This window comes from Pyrus communis, chromosome 7 (genome assembly GCF_041283825.1).
Source record: "Pyrus communis isolate YQ-2024b chromosome 7, ASM4128382v1, whole genome shotgun sequence".
Lineage (NCBI taxonomy): Eukaryota > Viridiplantae > Streptophyta > Magnoliopsida > Rosales > Rosaceae > Pyrus > Pyrus communis.
Window position 1 is genome coordinate 1,694,792 of NC_142571.1, and position 18,917 is coordinate 1,713,708.

Genomic DNA, 18,917 nt, shown 5'->3' on the forward strand with positions numbered 1-18,917 from the left:
ATTATTCTAGTGATTGAGTTTGTTAATATAGTTAGAAGGGTATCATTGTAATTGGGATGTATGGCTATATAAGGGATTGTGTAGCTATCATTTCCTTAAGTTCATTTGTATACATTTTTTCTAATCAATCAATACAATCTCTTTTGTTTCTCTCTACCAATTCTTTCATCTCTTTTGTTTCTCTCTACCAATTCTTTCTCTTCTTCTGTACCAACTTCATCCTCTGCAATGTAGTTTACATGGTATCAAAGCTACTAGGCTCACGCCTTTGATTCTGGTGGTTCCATTTCCCATTATTTTTCATCTGTTTCTAGCTTAGTTTCGTTTCAAATTTTCATTAGATTTTCGGTGCTTCCGCAATTGTTCTTGGGTTGACTTTTCTACGATTGTTACGATTGTTGGGCTGATTATTCTGGTTTGAAGATTTCTCCCTCTAAGAAGTGCTTCGTATTAGGCAAGCTCCAATTTTGAGTTGCCTTGCTCTCGGGCAGTTCTGTTCTTCTCTTGTGCGCCATATCCTTCATCTGGGTATTTGTCGTCGCCCTAGTACTAGTAGAGATGCCACAGTGGAAAAACATTGATGCGAACATCACCGCCACCACAATGATTACCTTCACTGCCTGCATTTTGCAACCTTGAAAAACTTGTAGTTCTTGATTTCTTGCATTCATAAGAAGAAGATCGAAACGAAGATGATTAATCAAGGACGAAGACAAGCAATCTGTGTGTAATGAATGAAGAAGAAAAAGTTGTGGAATAATGGAGAAGCGAATTGAAACTACAAATTGGTGGAATGGAATGGATTGGAAGAAGTTGTCTAGTGCATTCTTGCACATTACATTTTCGACGAAATGACAACTCAAGATTTTTTGTGAAGGTTATGTTTCTTGTCACTTTCACTGAATTCTTTGAAGAATTGAAATGATTTCTTACTACGATTAATTCTGGGATATGACAATCAATTGTTTTCATCCAAATTAGGGCATGAAATCATCTCACTTTCGATCATTTTTTCTGAGTTTCATGTTGTTTTTTCTAATATTGGGGTTCAATATTATCAGAAAAAGTATTTTGTTGATGGTTTGTGGGTTTTACTCTCAATTGGGTCTTGGAGTTCATTGTTTAGACGATTAACAAGCTCTTGGAAGAAGTGGACTTGTTCTGAAGTATTAGATAGCACCGTGGATGATGCTTTGGGGTGACCAAGAAACCTTGCAAATGAAGTATAAAGAATAGCAGCATCATAAAGTTGCTTTTCTAGTGCACGTGGAAGCATAACCCTCAATTTTTCTTGAATGGTTATAGGATGTGATCTTGAGATTACCTGCCAACACCCAAGAAGCACACCTGTTGAAGTTACTCATGGTCCTTGATAATGCAGTTGTTGCTACCATAATTTGTTCCAAATGGGACTTAATTTCAAGATTGTATATTGTAAGTCCTTGAATTTCTATTGTCTCTTTATTGGGTTTGAATTGTAAGTCCTTGAATTGTTCAGAAGCTTATAACAGCCTATAATGTTGATTTCTTGGAGTGTCATTCTCCTTGGTTAATTTTGGTATCTGGGAAGATTTAGGAAGCTATCAGGAGTGTCAATCTCCTTGGTTGATTTGATTTCTTGGAGTGTTATTCTCCTTGGTTAATTTTGGTATCTGAAAAGATTTAGGAAGCTATCAGGAGTGTCAATCTCCTTGGTTGATTTGGTTTCTTGGAATGTCATTCTCCTTGGTTGATTTGGTTTTTTGGAGTGTCATTCTCTTGGTTAATTTTGGTAAGTGGGAAGATTTAGGAAGCTATAAGGAGTGTCAATCTCCTTGGTTGTTTTGGTTTCTTGGAGTGTCATTTGGAGTGTCATTCTCCTTGGTTGGTTTTGTGCCAGTCTCTGTAAAGATTTAGGAGGGATAATTTACATATACAGTGAGTGTGTTACTATGGTTTGATAATTTACAATCAGTTCAAAGTCGAAAATCTGTTGAGTATGTTAACGATAAAGCTGGATTGTGCTTGTGGCTTTCATCATGGCTTCACCAACGGCAAAAGTTGTAGTTTTGTGTGATGATAATGGGGTGAGCAGAGGTTTTGGTCAGCAGTTACAAAGGTGTCAGTGGGTGTTTTCTTGTTTCCAGCATGTTAATTCTTGAAGCATGACAGATATCTTGCTCTCACAATTTCAGATCAATCTCAAATACCTAGCTAGTTCAAACTTCACTTGGATACTCCAAGTTTAGTTTGAGTGGGAGTAATAACTGATATAACAGAATGCCACATGGCATTATTCTAGTGATTAAGTTTGTTAATATAGTTAGAAGGGTATCATTGTAATTGGGATGTATGGCTATATAAGGGATTGTATAGCTATCATTTCCTTAAGTTCATTTGTATACATTTTCTCTAATCAATCAATACAATTTCTTTTGTTTCTCTCTACCAATTCTTTCTCTTCCTCTGTACCAACTTCATCCTCTGCAATGTAGTTTACAAGTACCTCTTGTCGCCAGATCCCAGTACATCTATATTAGGCTCACGACGCACTTCCTCTAAGACCTATTTCTTATTGAATTAACCGATCAACTTAACTTGTTTTGCTATCGAACATTTATTTTTTATTTCAGTAATTTTCGCAAAAAAAATTTGACATATTTTATTATGAGATTAAATTCTACTACTTCTGGTATTAGGGTTCTTGCACTTCTAAAAGGAAGAATGTGAAATTCTTTTTCCTTTTCGCAGGGACCAAGAGATTGGATCCAGCTGTAAGAAGAATGCTTGGCTAATTCTCGGTAAACAAAAGTCCGCATAGTAGTTCCAATGCTACGCCTTGAACCACTCGACCACATTTCCTTCCCTTGGATTCATTGTATGCTTTGGATTTTATCAATTGCATTGACCTTTCTTTTTTCTAGGTGATGGCACCTAGAACCACACAACTTCTGCTGCCCTTCAGGCACGCCTCCTACGCTCTTGCGACATGCCCTTTTCTAACAATAAAGCTTTCGTGAGTAGTACGCGAAGCAGCTGAGCAATGAGATACAATAGTATGGTAGAAAGATTCAGATATTTCTTTCTACCATACTATTTAGTAATGTAAATTATGGAACTACATCAAAATTTCACACTATTTCTGAAACTAAACAAAAATAGCTGCACTATTTTTGAAACTGAACCAAAATAATCTACACTATTTCGAGAAGTGAACCAAATGAACATTATTTCTAAAGTTACAACAAAATAACCCACACTATTTCTGAAACTGAACCAAAATAACCACACTTTTTTTGGAACTGCGACAAAGTAACTCATATTATTTATAAAACTGAACAAACATAATTCACACTATTTCTAGAACTACTGTAAAATAACCATACTAATTTTGAAACTATAATAACAGCACTATTTAAAAAACTGAACCAAAATAATCCACACTATTTCTTAAAGTGAACAAAATAAACACTATTTCTAAAAATACAACAAAATAAGAATGAGGTTGAACTACAAACACCCAAAACAGATCCAAACAAAAATCAATTTTCTTTCCCAAAACCAAAAACAAAAAGAAAATTAATTACCGAATAACTGTTACTGTGCCAAATGTATAGAGACACAGAGATTAATCGGGGGAAATTCCATTTCTAGAAAATTGTTGCAAAAATATATATAATTTGAGAATTAAATTAATTATAAAAGTTGGGAGGAGTTGGAGAGAATTAGAAGCTTCCACTTGTTGTCACATAAAAGAAAAGGAAAACTAACGAAAAGTCCTAAAAAAATTTTAGGTTTTAACGAAAAGAACAAAATAAAGATGTAAGCGAATTGTATCAAAAGTGACTTTTCAAAGTAAAAATATTATTTTATTAAAAATGAACAGTATCAAAAATGTTTTAAAAAAGAAAAGGGAAGCTTGTACAATAAAAACGCAGATCAAATTCCAAAACCCACCCCCACCAGTCCACCTCCATCTCGGTATCAAAAATGTTTTAAAAAAGAAAAGGGAAGCTTGTACAATAAAAACGCAGATCAAATTCCAAAACCCACCCCCACCAGTCCACCTCCATCTCGGTGCAAAAAATTATAAGTTGCATGCTAATTTCTGCCCTACCCGGTGTCAGTTTATTGTAATTCCCCCATCTCCTCCTTTGTCTAGAGCTAATTGAAATGCTTATGGCTGCAAACAAACCCAATGGTGCCGACATTCCAGAGGCATATCCTTGACGATATCATAGTTGTACCTTTACCTAATTGGAATCCGATTCAAAAAAGTGAGTCGCTAGTTGGTTAGGCTTTAATTCGGCCCGTATTTTTAATGTTTGTAGGGTTGGTATATAAATAGTTGTGTCCTTATCATTTAATCTCAAACTATTTTAGTTAAATAAAAGTTTAAAGTATTTTTTTATTAAAAAAGGGCCAACTTTTTTTTTTATTACATTTGGCTTTAATGGAATAAATAGAAAACTTACTCTAACCAAAAATGTTCTTTCATAATTAATTTTCATAACGCAACGTGAATATTAAGAACAAAAGTAACATTTCATATCAAATTTTGTGAGACACTTTTAGTGTGCTGGAAACACTGCTTCATACACAAAGTGTCATATTACAAATGGTTCAATACTTGAAAAAAAAAATCTAACCAATTATATTATGACACTTTATGTATCAGATCGTGTTTCCAGTACGTTTAAACATTTCTCCTTGTTTTGAAAGCAAACTGGGATGCACCAATAACAGCTGGCAGCCTGGCACCAATAAATAGCCCATCATAAGCCCAAAAAGGCCCAATTACACCATTACAGAAATGAGCAATCTTCTCCAACTCGTCAGAGTCGGTCGGAACTCAGAAACTCAGAAGAGAGTGAGCGAGAGAGGAAGAGGAAAGATAACAAAGAGAGTTGAACGGTGCCGTTTCGCAAGCCATCTTCTTCCACGAGCCGAAAAAGCTTCGTCCCAAAACCTGCAACTTTCTCTGGGTCAGTTTCATCGTCCTTTTCCCATCTCGTTGGTTTTTTTCGTTTGGATTTTTCTGTTGCATTTGCATATTCTAATTTTTGGGGGTTTTCGGATACTATACTATGCACGTAGTAAATTCAATTCTCATGTGATGTAATTGATCGTTTGAACCCTTTGAGTTGTTTTAAGATTAATCTTAATTTTGATAATTAATCAATAGTTTAGAATTGAAGCTGTCATTGAGTTGTTATTTTAGTTGCTTGGATTAGGAAATATTTCTACAAGACTTTGGAAAATTAAAGTTTTATCTCAATGGAATTTTGAATGGAATGTTGAATTTCTGTTACTTTTTGTGCTTGCTTGGTATGTGGATTGATCATATGAATTTTGATCAAGTTGTATATGAGTATGGCAATGAGAGTGCACTGTGTTTCACTCCAACAGAGTGGCATTTGTTCCTTTGTGGTTGAGTATACGGAATTTATCCCTTCGGAATGATGGATTTAAGTATCTGTGACGGGGGATGCATTTCGAGGGAAAGGAGGGTCCGATTGTATTGTGGTTGAGGATATGAAAATGGATATTTGAAGTGTTTTACCAAGTTTTTTAAATTTAGGAATCAAAGGAAAAACTAAGATGACAGGACACACTAAAAGTATTAATAGAGGCCATATTCCCATAACATAATCCACTGCCTAAGTCATGTCCTAGGTTTCGGGCGGGACATAATGTATTGGTTGAACCGGTGATTTTCTGGAGCTTTTGGTGAATATACTATGTTCTTATTAGCTTTGTGCTAGAGGCTATGCAATTTGCCTTGGTTTTTTCTGGAGGTCTCAGGAAGATAGTCATGGTCGTTACTTCTTGTGGATTTTATGGTCTAGCATCTTATCATTAAAGCACATTCCTTTTCTAATTTTTCTTTACATTTTCCTGTTAAAGTTAGTGTTCAAAAGGTTGACGTTACATCAGTCTTTGCTCAAATTGTAATTCTAATTTTGGTGTTTGCTTTATGCTGTAACAGATGGAGGGAAGTTTTGCTCGTGAGCTCTACTCAGAAAGTTTAAGCCTATCAAAAATACAATTGGATGGTGAACCCAGTGCAAACAGTATAGAAAGTGATCGACAAGGTATTTGAATGGTTTAAAGCACTCTTTTGTCCGTATAACATGGTCCACCTATGATATTCGTTGATTTCATCATATAGTCAGCCGTAGATAAGTAAATGCATAGGTTTTAACTGGTGAACGCATTTTATTTCAGAAGAATCAAATTGTGTATTAGAGCCTAAATAAAATTGTGTAATTGGACCCGTAAGTTCCTTCATTCTTTGTTTATTCCTAGGTTGTCAAGGATACCTAATGAGCTGCATTAAATCTTTGTTTTCCTTGGAGCTTATCATACACTGGAGTGTTTTCGTATTAATGCACGTAAAATTTGAATTCAACGTGTGATGTAGTAAATGTGAAACAAATACTCCAATTAATCAAAACACAGTCATCCATATGCACTCCATTGAGTGAGTATGCTGTCCGATATCACTGGAGTGAGAAAGGTAATCCTTAAAGGATAAATGGTCTAAATTGTCACACTTGTAGTATGTAAATGAAGCTCTTATTTGCCTTTGAGTATTGCTCTTTCAAGGTTTCTGCTTTTGTATTAGTTTTTTATCTTCTTGCCCACCAGGTAATTCTTCTAGCATATAGCTGTTCTCTGTGGTAAGATTCCTGGGTTTAATGTTTTCTTGCAGACCATGATAGGGTTGAATTGTGCGATGAAGATGGATCTTGGTATGCTTCTGACGATGAATTGCATGAACAATCTGCTTTGGGCCGGGAATGGCAGCGGAGACATAACCAATACCATACGGTTGTTGACAGTTCGGACATACTTTGGTCATTATCTGGGTTTAGTTAGTTCTTACATGCATAATTTAGTTAGTTCTCTAATATATGCCTTATTTATTGATAAATATGTAGACTGGTTACCGTGATGGTGTAATAGCGGGAAAAGAAGCTTCTTCACAAGAGGGATTTAATATTGGCTTTAAGAAATCGGTCCTTGTTGGGTACAACTGGGGTCTTGTCAGAGGTGTTACTAGGTAATATAAAGAAGCAAATATTTTTTTTGCTGTAGTAATTTCTCACTTGCGTAAATTTTTGTACTGTTCGGAGTTTCTATATTATCTTACTTTAGTTTTGTTTTCTTCTCTATCCATTCTGGCATATCTTCCATCCACAGTGCGCTGGCTTGCCTTCCAGATGGTTTAAAGGAGAAGTTGATTGAAACAGAAGAACAACGAAATGGATTTCAAAGATTGTTTGAATCTGTGCATTCTATTTCAACAAAAGATGCCCTCGGGTATTTGTACGATGATATGATAGCCAAAAAAGATAGAGAACAGAGTGAAATTTCTGATACTGCCGGTTCTCTTGAAGTTTGCTCGCCAGAGAAAATAGCACATGTTAGTGGCCTAGGCAATCACTTTGCAGAACTCCAGTCACTTCTTGTCAAGTGTCCTGCAGTTAACGTACATCTACCGTAGACGAGATTATTGTTGTAATTTTGTGAGTATTTATTTGACATTTGTGAAGTTAAGTTCTGAGAGTAATTTGCTAGAGTTCCATGTCATTGGAATCATAAATTTTGAGAAGTGTTTCCAATTGGATTCATTCTGTTTATATATGATCTTGCGGGAAATCTAATTATAATTGTTTTCTTTTGCTACAATGCGATAGTAAGACCTTGTGGATATAAGCAACATATGAACAACTGAAAGTTATTGTAGCATGCATGAGCAACTTTTCTTTTCCGCGATACAAGTGATATTGGGAGAGTCGGGAATTGAATACAGGAACTCGAGAGTGGGGCTAAACGCTCCTAACTGCTTGAGCGACAAGTCAGTTGACACTTGACATGCATATTAAGCAAACAACCATATATATATTGTTTTGGAGGCCAGTGCCTCCTGCAACGGTAGGGGATGAAATGGTAGCAAATCACACCATAAAACATTAAACTGTCATTACATATATTGTTAATCAAAGTACACTAGCATGGAGCTGTAGGAGAACCACTCTCGAATCGTCACTGCATGAAGCTGTCTCCTTCCTCTCCAGAAATTCTGAAAGGAGCCGAGAAACGGGGAGTTGTGTTCTGCTGGAACTGTAGTTCTCCTATATTCTTGTGCCTTCGCTTCAGTAGCTTATAGATGTTGCAGTCTTTTCACCTGCACAACAATATGAGAATGGTTCCCTTTGTTATTTGATACACGCGCTCATGAGCAGCTATTAGAATTAATTATCTGAAGGCTTGGAGATAGTGATTATATATTCACCTCAGTAACTACCATCAGCTACAAGCTTGCATAGGTCTTGCGTGACTGAAGCCTGTTGATGTATGCCGAAAATGTTTTTCAACTTTGGGCGCTGGCATGACCGTTTCGAAAGCTGCAACAAGCAGTGCCACCTTCTTCTTCCTTGCAGGGGCAAGTTTTGTGACAGCTTGCTGGAGTGCATAGTCAAGCATCCATTCATCTGTATTTTTCTTGTCGTCGATAATCTGATGCCTGAGGTCAACCTTTTCTGGTTCAGGGTCAGGAACCAAAGGCAGGTAATTCGGTTCTCTTGGATTGAACTTCCTTTGCTCCTCCCCAACCATGTTAAGTTTCTTACATTTGATTCTTTTCCAGTAGTTGTAGGTGTTGGGAAGTTCTTGGTCGAAGTTGCTTGCTGCTTCAGAAAATTTTCTCTTCATCCCAGGGCTAATGCTATTATTGGCCGCCTTGAAATTTTTTGTGGCTTCTGGCTCTGAATTGTTTTCCACTTCCATGTTATCAGGTTCTCCTGTGTTGTTACCGAAGATATCTGATTTTTTCAGCCTTAAATCGCTTTGATACTCAGATTCATTGGAACTTGAAATTTTGGGCTTCGTGTACTTCCCTTTGGACAGGTTACCATCTTCAGCAATGTCATTATGCTGGAAAGGTTCAGTCTTCTTGCCATTATCATAATCGTCAACCTTGACAGCATCTTCATCAGCTTCAGAAGCATCGGGCACCGAATCAGAAAGCTGAATCTCCGGTGATGGTTTGACATCACCTATTTGCTCTGTTGCTTCCATTTGATTTTCAGGAACCCCTGTAGGGAGTTCGGGTTCCAAGCCAAAGTCACCAAGTGCAACATTTTGATTTGTTTCTGAATTCTCTTTATCAGGGCTCCCGTTGCATCCTTCATCTGTTTCGGCATCATCTGTGTCGCAGCTATCCTGAGAAGGAATAGAAATTCGGTCTCCTGTCAGCGTACTAGTTTCATCTTCATGAAATGTATTATTTGGTTGCTTCTCTGAAGCTTCATCTGTCTCCACAATGGTGTAGTTGCTTTCAACATGTCCAAGGTGAGAGCCGATCTCATGATCCTCTGCTTCAAAACATTCATTTTGTTCTTGAATTTCCTCACCAGTTCCTGTTAGTTCCTCAGTTGGCTCCTCTTTTGAAGATATTTCTATGCAATCTGTCTCCGATAGTTCACTGCCTCCTTCAAATGCATCCTCAGTGTAAGAAAGTTGGTCGTAACTCCATCTTTCATACTCTTGCTCAGACTCTTGAATCTCAAAATTCTGTTTAATGACATCCTTTTCACTGACATCACCATCATTCTGCAGTACTACATAATAATCCCGAATTATATTATCGCTGTTACCCTTCATTGCATCAGAGTTGATCAGCGATTCTTCTTGCTTATCAGTGTCTTGAATTTTTGTTGAACACCCGGCATTTGGAACAGATTCATAATCACCAAGCACTGTAGTGGAAAATTGCCCTTCATCCCACTCCATTTCAATACTTTCAGAACTGGAATAATCCATTTCAGTGCTTGAAGGGTCTTCAGAGTCTCTCTCTTTCAAGCAGCTTCCAGTGGAATTGTCTTCTTGATCTGACAGTGCTCCGTAGTCTTCATCTGCATCTTCTTTTTGGTCTTCTTCAGGAAATTCTTCGAAGCTTTCTGCCTCAGATTCACTCCCAGAATGCGGTGATCTATCCGACAGGCTGTTGGCATAATTTTCTGTTTCTGCTTCATCACTTGCATCATTTGGAAACGCAGGACCCTCGTAAACTTCTTGTTCTCCTACAAAATCAGCTCCTGCTTTCCTTTCAATTGCCTCGGTGCCATCTTCCTCGTTTGTAGCATAGATTTCAACAAAGAAATCCAAAGCAGCTTCTTTCTCTGCAATTTTTTCATTCTCATCAAACAACATTTTCTGCAAATCAATTTCTTTTATTCCATCATTACATCGCTTTGCTCCGCGTGGACTCAGAGCTTGCAATTTCATCATCTTCTGGGTCTTCAACGAACATCTTCTTGCAGACAAGAAACTCTTCAATGGTGGCACAGGCGAATGATGATGGCCGTTAAGAGAACAGTACGTATACGGGCAAACCTTCATGATTGAAGTTCCCTCAGCTTCGGTTCCCCCAGGACTAATCGTCAGATAGTCAGGAAACTTTGTATCCTTCAGTGTTGAAGAACAAGTTGCTCTCTGAACATTCACATCTGCACAAAGAGCAACCCTGGAAGTTTTTTTCGCCGAAGCTCTTGCCGGCTTAAAACTAGGGGACTTCATTAAAGTTCTCACAAGCTTCAAACCAGATGTCCTTGCTAAACTTCTTTCAGGTTTACTAGAAGCAGAGCTAAGCTTTGAACTGCCTGAATTTTTTCGGTTCTGGTTCTTACTATCCGAAAATATAGGCGGAGAACTTCGAAGACTAACCTGTGACTGCTCCTCCCTTGCATGAGAACAGCTGGTAGGCTTCATGTAGTTTGGCGAGCCATAAGTTGTCTTGGTCAGAGGCTGCTTCTGCGGGGAAGCCGCAGTGCTTGGAACATTGAGAGGCTGCGGTGGCGGCCTTCCTGTCTGAGATAAGTTCTTCCTCAAAGGTGATGATCTCAAGCTCTGAACATCTGAAAGCTTGATTGATCTAGCTTTCTTCATCTTCTTCTTCTTCAAATCAGCTCCTCTGTGTTTCCCATCTTGGAACTGAGAAGACGTCTTCAGGCTCGAAAACCTCTTCTCGAATTTATCATGATCAGCTTGGATTCCAAGCTTGTTTGGCACCTTTCTTTGGACCATATTGAAGGGAAAACCAGAATCGAAGACAATTCAAGGGTCACAGAGGAAAGCCATTCCCTCATGTCCCATGCTTTGTTTTTGCATGGGGAGATTGCATTGGGAAGGCAGGAAAGGGATTCTTGGAAGCCAACGGAGCAGAGATTCCATGGGAGTTCTTAGCTTTGGTTTCCTGCTTGCTCGGCAGATGATGGGTGTTTCGAATAAGGCTGAGACAAGAGTCTGATGCTGACATGCACTGACAGGTACGTTTTGGGTCTCCTTTTTTTCTGGCTTTTTAATTTTTATGAATTATCTTCTTTAAAATAAAATAAAAAAATGAATTATGAAGTTTGTGACATGGGAAGTCTACATATGGCACTCACTTGTTTGTTATTTCTTAATAATGTACTAGCAGAGAGCACACATTTTGTACGTGTGAACAATTTTTCTTATTAAGTGTATTTTTTTTTTCTATACTATTATTCCTTCTCGTCAACTTTTTTCCCCTTTTTTTTCTATTTTGTCATTCTTATGTAAATATTGTGTATCAAAAGTGTTATTAAGATAGGAAAAATAGGGATATGATTATCATTTTGTAAAAAAAAAAAAAAAAAAAAAATAGGAAAAATATGGATATAATTATCATTTTACCAAAAGATACAAAATTACTAGTTTGTCCTCATGTAAATATTGTGTATTAAAAAAATGAGAGCAAAATTGAAAAAAGTGGGGAGAAAAAGTTGACAATGGATCCTCTTAATAGAATGGATAGATTATAGGAGTAGAGGTTAGACAAGAATCATATCTTTTGCTTTTCTGACCTAAATACCCTCCATTCTTGTTTGTTATTTCTTAATAAGGCATCAACAGTCGAGATTAAGGCATAAAAAACACATCTATTTATTTATTTTCCACTCTTGATATTAGATTCAGGACTGAGGACCATATATTCATTGATCACCCGTTGATTATGAGAACATTTATAATTCTAGACATGCTATATACCTACTATATGTTCAATTAAATTGGAGAGATGTCACTTACTATTACGGTCTAGTAGTATTCATCTTCATTTGTAAGAAGTCTTAAGTTAGATTCTCGTCAGAGACGAATTTGAACTACATTATTCATAACCATTGTGAGGCTTAACCCACTTCTTAACCTCTTAGTACAGATAATATTGTTTATTAAAATAATATTAAATTGAAGAGAGGATTAGTTGAACTAATTAGTAGGCTCGAATATTTGTTGTACCCTTCCAATTATATAATGAGGTAGAAAAGCCACCTACCAATTAAACAAATCAATGTTTCTCTTAAATGGTATGTAAAGCGTAATAGTGTCAATGTTGTGATACAAGAAAAATATTTGTTAACTTAAAAGTGATTAATTGTTTTGATGGTTAAGATTATTTTGTTTTAACGCACTCGCTCTCGGTTCAAACCCGTTCTTCTTCTCCTTGGACCAAATTAAAATAATTACATCGCTTGTTTCTATTATCGAAGAGAAAGACATTCGAGATTTTTTTTTTTTTTTTTTTTTTGGGGGGGGATTGAAAGGTTGAAAAGGGTATAATCGTCATTTCACAAGGAGCACAATTTTCTTGTATATTATTTTGGACTGTCAGTTTGCAAAAAGATAAGGGGCATTGCCAACTGGTCGGCGTTAATGGGCTGCTGTGGGCTCTACTAGGAGCCTAAAATTGCCCGTTTGCAAAAAGACGCTCCTCCGTCTGAATTCCCAATGAGAAAAGCGTTGTGACATCAAGAAAGTGAAATGGGCCCACTTTAGTGGGCATTTAATAATTTTTGTTGATTTTTTTTTTTAACTTTTTTTTTTTTTTGTCAAATAATAGATTTTGTTAGATTAACTGACTTGAATATACATTGTCATACAAAGGCTCAACAACTTTTCACTATTGTTTCATAAAACGTTTAGAAGAGGGAATACTACTTCATTTCAAGGCTAGGCATACCACAAATCTCTATGAAGACATATAGAGGGGGTTTTAATCTTTTGTTTTTTTTTTCTCAGATTGCCAATTGAGAGAGATTATTGGCAGCATAATTCGAATTAAATACTTGATCTAGCGAAAGAACGAAACTTACTAACTCAGTTATCCCTCGAAGGCAATTTTGTTGATTTTTCAGAAGCCTTGAATGTGACTTTTCTTCCTTCCACTTAATTGTGATGGAACAAGGCTATTTACCATTGTGATTGGAATGGTGACGTGAATAGAAGGCAAAGGGGAAAATCATTTTGGTACCGTTTGGTACGTGGGATGGGACGGAATAGAGTGGGATAAGGCGTTTCGTCCCACGTTTGGTGCGCCTAAAACGGGTGGAACGAGCTGTTCCAGGGGACGAGTTTTGGATGAATTTTCGTTCCACCTCACCCCCTTGGAACGACTCGTTCCACATCTGTGGAACACAAAATTATAATCTCTCCGTCTCCTTCTTCTTCCTCCTTGTTTCCATCCGAGGGCATCTTTGCTCTCGCTCCGTTCTGTTCCGTCCTGTCCTATCCCGTCCCGTCCCGTCCCGTCTGCATACCAAACGATTCCTTTGTGCCCATTAGGAAGTAACGTTATCGACTTTATATATTCTCCATCTTATTTCTGCAATTTTAAGTAATTAGTTTAAAAAAATAATATTTTGAAATAAATTTGTTTTAAGAAATTAAGATAGTTAGACATGACTTCTGCTTATTAAAAGATTTTATATAAAGTATCTTTTTCTTGAGTTAGGGTTCTTAATTGTACATCAAAGTACTTGTCTAGACTTTGTTTAGTGGCATAATATTTACACGACATTTGCAGTTCACTTTTTTTTCTTGTTGACAAAATCTCATAACTTGTATTATTTTTATTTTTTAAAATGAGACAATTTGAAACAATTTACGGTTTTCCATTCCTTCCAGGCCCGGAGAGGTTATGGAGAATTCCACCAGCTCGTAGCAACAGTTAAGCAGACTCACCAGTTCGAAGCATCGAATCCAGACAACATTTGTATTATTTCACTCTTTTTTTTTTTTGAATACCTCAATATTTTTTACACTAAGGGGAGAAGGAGTTCAGCAAAGCCACACAATGGGCGACCTAATTTGATATCGAATTTGTCATCCACGAGATTCGAACTTAAGACCTCTCACCTCCTTTCTTAAAATGGATGAATATGCGTAAAATCTACCGAAAATGGATCCCTTCCTTCTAATCCACCAAGTCCGGAGTTCGGGGCTATTGAAATTTGATCCAACAGCTACAAACAAGGTTCACTGTAAAAGTTATAATAACTTTAGCCGTTAGATCAAATTTCAATGGTTCGGATCTCCGAACTTGATAGATTAGAAGGAAGAAATCCGGAAATACTCCCTTTTAAAATCTAACGACTTCAGTTCGAACTCGATTATTTCATCGTTGAAATAATTACATATACTAAAAAACTGAAGGAAAAAATAAATAAAAAAAAATATATATATACACACACACACACTACAGTTAACTTTGAATATGAAATGATCAAAAGGTTTACCCTACCATGCAATCATGCATCTTCTGCATCATAAAAAGAAAGATCCAATGAGGAAGATGGATTAATCAAGCACACATGATTGCCAGTTTCCACTAAAATATATTTTGGGCGTGCATGGATTGCATCCATCTCTCTCTCTCATAACCCCCGTACGATTCAGTAGTGCCGTGGATTCGAAATAGTATTTTCAACTTAACTATTTTACTAAATATACATTTGTTGCTTCATAAATTATAAATTCAATCCTAAATACATTATAAAGATTTTCTTAATGCTTACGGAGAATATTTCGAGAATATAAAAACTTTGCATTCTTTCCAAAAAATCATGGATTAACACTCACGTTTTTCAGTCGGCTTTGCATATTCGTACATAAATTATTGTTCAACCTATTTATTTTCACCTAGACCTTACTGCGAAGATTTGAAAATTATGGTGAGACTTTCCGTTGAGATTCTTGAGTGTAGAACCCAATTTGACAACCAGTGGCGGATCTAGGAAAAATATTTTGGGCGGTCACATGTAAAAGTTTACAAACATTTTTTAGACAATAATAACCTTAAAAATTAAATCATAGTTCCATCATTCATAACTTATAGAACAGATAACAATAAAAGTTACAATAGTCCCCGAAGCTTTTTCATATTTTGAAAACGTTGCATTATAGCTTCATTGTCAATGGAAGAAAAAACATTGCTCACAATGTAAACCACCATGCTATCACTCAACCATTGATATCCCATTCAATTACGCAATGGAATCTTTACAATATTCATAGCGGAAAAAGCTTTCTTCACTGAAGCAGTAGCAACTGGTAGAACCAAAGCCGATGTAATTAGCAAATACACATTATTATATACTCTATTCCTCCCTATCTCCACCATTTTTTTTTTTTTTTTGCAAGGCTACCAATTCCTTTCAATTGAGAAAATTCACTACTTGAACGCATGTCAAGAATATAATGCCCAAGTTGATCTTCAAGTGCCAAGAGTTGACAAGTAGCAAAATCATTCGGATAAAATGAGCAAAACAAATTAGCTTTTGTTCATCAAAAGCCGAGAATGAATCATCCGGGCTCAAACTTGCTAAACAAAGAAGCAACTCTGTATTTACCTCATCAAGATTTAATTCCACAAGTTGCTTATCGACGATAGCAACAAAGAGCACCACATGATAATTTTCAAGTTAGGCCAATTTTAATTGATTGTGTACTTGAAGCCCAGATGGATGATGAAGCACCCAGGGTTTAGGGAATTCAAGTAAGGAATCGAGGGAAGAAGAAAGATGGCACGCTTATGCAGGATAGTAGAATGTATGTGCCGAATAATTTGGAATTAAAGAAAGCAATTCTTGATGAAGCACATATTACATCTTATGCAATGCATCCAGGAGGTACTAAAATGTATCATACCATTCGACCATTTTATTATTGGCCGGGATGTAACACTAATGATGGAAGTTTGTGATTCTTTGAGCTCTACGCCGTGATCTCCCTCGAGTGACATATCCATTATCCATGCGTTTATTTTTTTGGCTCTTGGTATTTATTTATTTTTATTAAACTAAGGGTCTGAAACTATGCCATTTTGACAAAGTAATATTTATTTTAAAAAAATAATAAGAACAGCCACTGTTGCAATTGGAGAACATGTATGAAGCCAACTCTAATGTTTAAAGGGGCACCACCCAAGTTATTAATGGACATTTACCGAAGTTCGAAGGATCAACACTCAAGTTATCCTAGGACAGTCATTGAAGTTCGAGGGTCAGCTGACCCCTTGCCCCTCAATGCATCCGCCTCTATTGACACTGTTATGGGCCTCCCTACTATATTTTTCACTTATTTTTTAATTTTCGGCTTAAATATTCTACTAAATGTACATTAGTTGCTTAATAAATCGTAAAACTACATCCAAATTCCTTAAAAAGTTTAACTTGATGCTTAGGAATTTTTTTTTGTGAAAATAGAAAATTTGTATTTTTGTCAAAAAACATGAGTGTTAGTCAGGTGTTACCTTCTATATTTGTGTGTTTCCAATTTTCAAACAGACTAATCAAGGACAAAAAAAAAAAAAAAAAAGGAAGAGGCCATATTTTGCCTTAGAAACCATTGAAGGCTTATACCCTAGGTTTTAACACCCAAATTCCTAGATAACTTAAATTCTTAACTCTAAGCTTTAGAGTCTGGGGGTGGGCAAATGGGTAGAGGAATCGCGGGTTGGGACGGGTAGTCTAAGTTCGGAGCGGGTACGGGCTGGTTTCAAATATTTTAGAGAATAAACGAAGCTGGGCGTGGCTGAGTGATGTCAATTACGGGACGAGCCGAGTCCATATACTTAGAAAAATGAGACCCCAGACTGACCTGTTTCTAATGATAATGAACAGCCGAGATTGAATGATAACCTACCATCCAATCTCAACTAGGGGTTTGGTCTCCTAATTGGTATAACAAGAGTTTGAGAAACACTAGACGACGCCGTTTTGTCCTTTGATACGAAATAGTGTTCTGACGAGTTATAGTAAAAGCAAACAGAGTTTAAAACCTTCACAAGCTCTGCTCTCTCTCTCTCTCTCTTCCTCTACCGGCAGCCTCTCTGATTCTCCAGGTGAGCTTCCTCCTTCTCTTCCATTTTCTTCTTACCCTTTTTTATGTTGGAATTTTCTGTTTTCTGTCCCTGATTTCATTTGGGGTATTTTGGATTTTAACTGTGATGAATGATGTAAAAGCGAAAATGCTAAATTTTGAGCACTCGTTCTCATTCATTTATTAGTAGAAAACCAGCATTAATTCAAATTACGTAATCAATTTATCAACTTGTTGCTTCTCATTTTCCTGTGAATTGGGTAATCAGTTTAGACTGCGTTTTGACCTTCATTGAAGTGGCAATCCTTGTGCATTTGGGCAATCGCGTCCTCCAGTCCCCAGGTAAAGAATCAGAATGTTAGCATATGTAGGATGGTTAGGAGATGTACCTTGGGTGGAACTCACGAGCAGTGAAATTAACCACTTATTTGTTGATTTCTACATCCTGTCGTTTTAGTAATTCTAAGTCGTTCATGTGAAAATTTGTGGGCTTACTGTCAGTTCTCCGTTTATGTCTTGGTTAGCTTTCATGCATCAGTGATTGCAATTTTCATGTCAAGATTGATTAACTTCTCTTTCCTGATTCAATTTACCAAAGATGATGTCTTTCATATACATAGCATGGAAATTTGGTATTTTCTTGACATGGGTCATTCTTGGATGATTCATAATGTTTTCCTCTGACACCTAGCTTTTAAAATGAAACCCTAAATTTGGCTAATCGTGTAGACAGTAGAAGAGAAAAGAGCATCAATGGCGGCTTCATCTGCAAGTGCGGATGATTCACCGCCTCCATCAAGCCCCGATGCCGCCCAAAACAACCTCCAGGTCCCTTGCGTTCCTTTTCCGTTGCGTTTATTTATGCTTTTTTTTTTTAATTTCTTTTTCTTACGAATTTTGTCTAATTTTCTAATTGAGCAGCATTTCTTCATCCTTCACAAAGCATCTGAAAAATCTACTTCGAGTGGGAAACCCCGAAAAAGGCTTGACCTATGCCCAACAAAGCTTAAGGAAGGCGATGAGGGCTGCTTGAGAATGGAAGCTTTTCAGTTAGTTTGGTCAGGAATCGAGGCCTCCATCAAGGACGTTATGAGGAATATGAATGCTCATGTTTTCAACCAGATACACAGCTGGGTATGTGATTCCTTCGGTGCTATCAAGCCAATTGCTCCCTTCTCTTCTCCTCTCGGCCCGTTTCCGATTGTTACCCACGCTACTTGTTGCGCACAGCTCTTCACTGCGCTCCTTCTCACCAGTATGTTTTTGTTCTGCATCTCTTCCCTTTTATTTATCCTAATTCCAATTTGAGTTGATGGAGTTGATCGATTGAATCATTACTGGCAGAGAATATGGAGTTTGTTGACGATTTCTCGACATTTCAAGAGCTTGGCCTCTGCCTGAAATCTCATGGATGCCATGTTGCTAGCCTTTCCTCACTCGACTTTTCACCAAAAAATGGGATTGCTGGTTCTCTTTCAAGTTTATTGAGACAGTTTTTGATGCAGTCTTTCGATGTAAGTATTTACCTTTCTTTGTGCCTTCAATTTATTCAATTATACAACAAGTAGATCCTTATTCAATTTATTTTATTTTATTTACTCAGGCAGCTGATATGTCCATTTTGGCATCATGGTACAGCCAGCATGGAAACTATGGTTCTCCGGTGGTTGTCATTATAGACGACATGGAAAGATGTTCTATTCCTGTCTTGTCTGATTTCATTCTTATGTTGAGGTATTCTTGCCCCAACC

At 37.0% G+C, this 18,917-nt stretch overlaps 3 protein-coding genes across 8 annotated transcripts in view; 2 read left to right on the forward strand and 1 right to left on the reverse strand.

Moving 5' to 3' along the window:
* LOC137735152 (uncharacterized) overlaps positions 1 to 7,674 on the forward strand; it is a 47,052-nt gene extending 39,378 nt beyond the window's left edge. Inside the window, exons 1-5 of one of the 2 annotated variants that reach the window (XM_068474544.2) lie at positions 4,779 to 4,964; positions 5,969 to 6,074; positions 6,695 to 6,813; positions 6,924 to 7,045; positions 7,186 to 7,674. In XM_068474544.2, coding sequence (XP_068330645.2) covers positions 5,969 to 6,074; positions 6,695 to 6,813; positions 6,924 to 7,045; positions 7,186 to 7,489 — 651 coding nt within the window. In that variant the 5' untranslated portion in view covers positions 4,779 to 4,964 and the 3' untranslated portion in view covers positions 7,490 to 7,674. Of the gene's footprint in view, positions 1 to 4,778; positions 4,965 to 5,968; positions 6,075 to 6,694; positions 6,814 to 6,923; positions 7,046 to 7,185 lie in introns of those variants that run through there. The other variant, XM_088697469.1, reaches the window with a different exon arrangement.
* ORC3 (origin recognition complex subunit 3) overlaps positions 1 to 18,917 on the forward strand; it is a 68,258-nt gene that overhangs the window by 43,658 nt on the left and 5,683 nt on the right. For 2 of the 5 annotated variants that reach the window (XM_068474535.2, XM_088697466.1), the window contains exons 1-5: positions 17,055 to 17,188; positions 17,896 to 17,994; positions 18,088 to 18,421; positions 18,511 to 18,680; positions 18,770 to 18,900. In XM_068474535.2, the coding sequence (XP_068330636.2) occupies positions 17,920 to 17,994; positions 18,088 to 18,421; positions 18,511 to 18,680; positions 18,770 to 18,900 (710 nt within the window). In that variant the 5' untranslated portion in view covers positions 17,055 to 17,188; positions 17,896 to 17,919. Of the gene's footprint in view, positions 1 to 16,946; positions 17,189 to 17,434; positions 17,509 to 17,895; positions 17,995 to 18,087; positions 18,422 to 18,510; positions 18,681 to 18,769; positions 18,901 to 18,917 lie in introns of those variants that run through there. The other 3 variants (XM_088697465.1, XM_068474536.2, XM_088697464.1) reach the window with 3 other exon arrangements.
* LOC137735145 (uncharacterized) lies at positions 7,708 to 11,213 on the reverse strand. Its single transcript, XM_068474534.2, has 2 exons — positions 8,282 to 11,213; positions 7,708 to 8,173 (listed from the first exon to the last, which is right to left on the reverse strand). The coding sequence occupies exon 1, from the start codon at positions 11,071 to 11,073 to the stop codon at positions 8,296 to 8,298; it is 2,778 nt and encodes a 925-aa protein (XP_068330635.2). The 5' UTR covers positions 11,074 to 11,213; the 3' UTR covers positions 7,708 to 8,173; positions 8,282 to 8,295.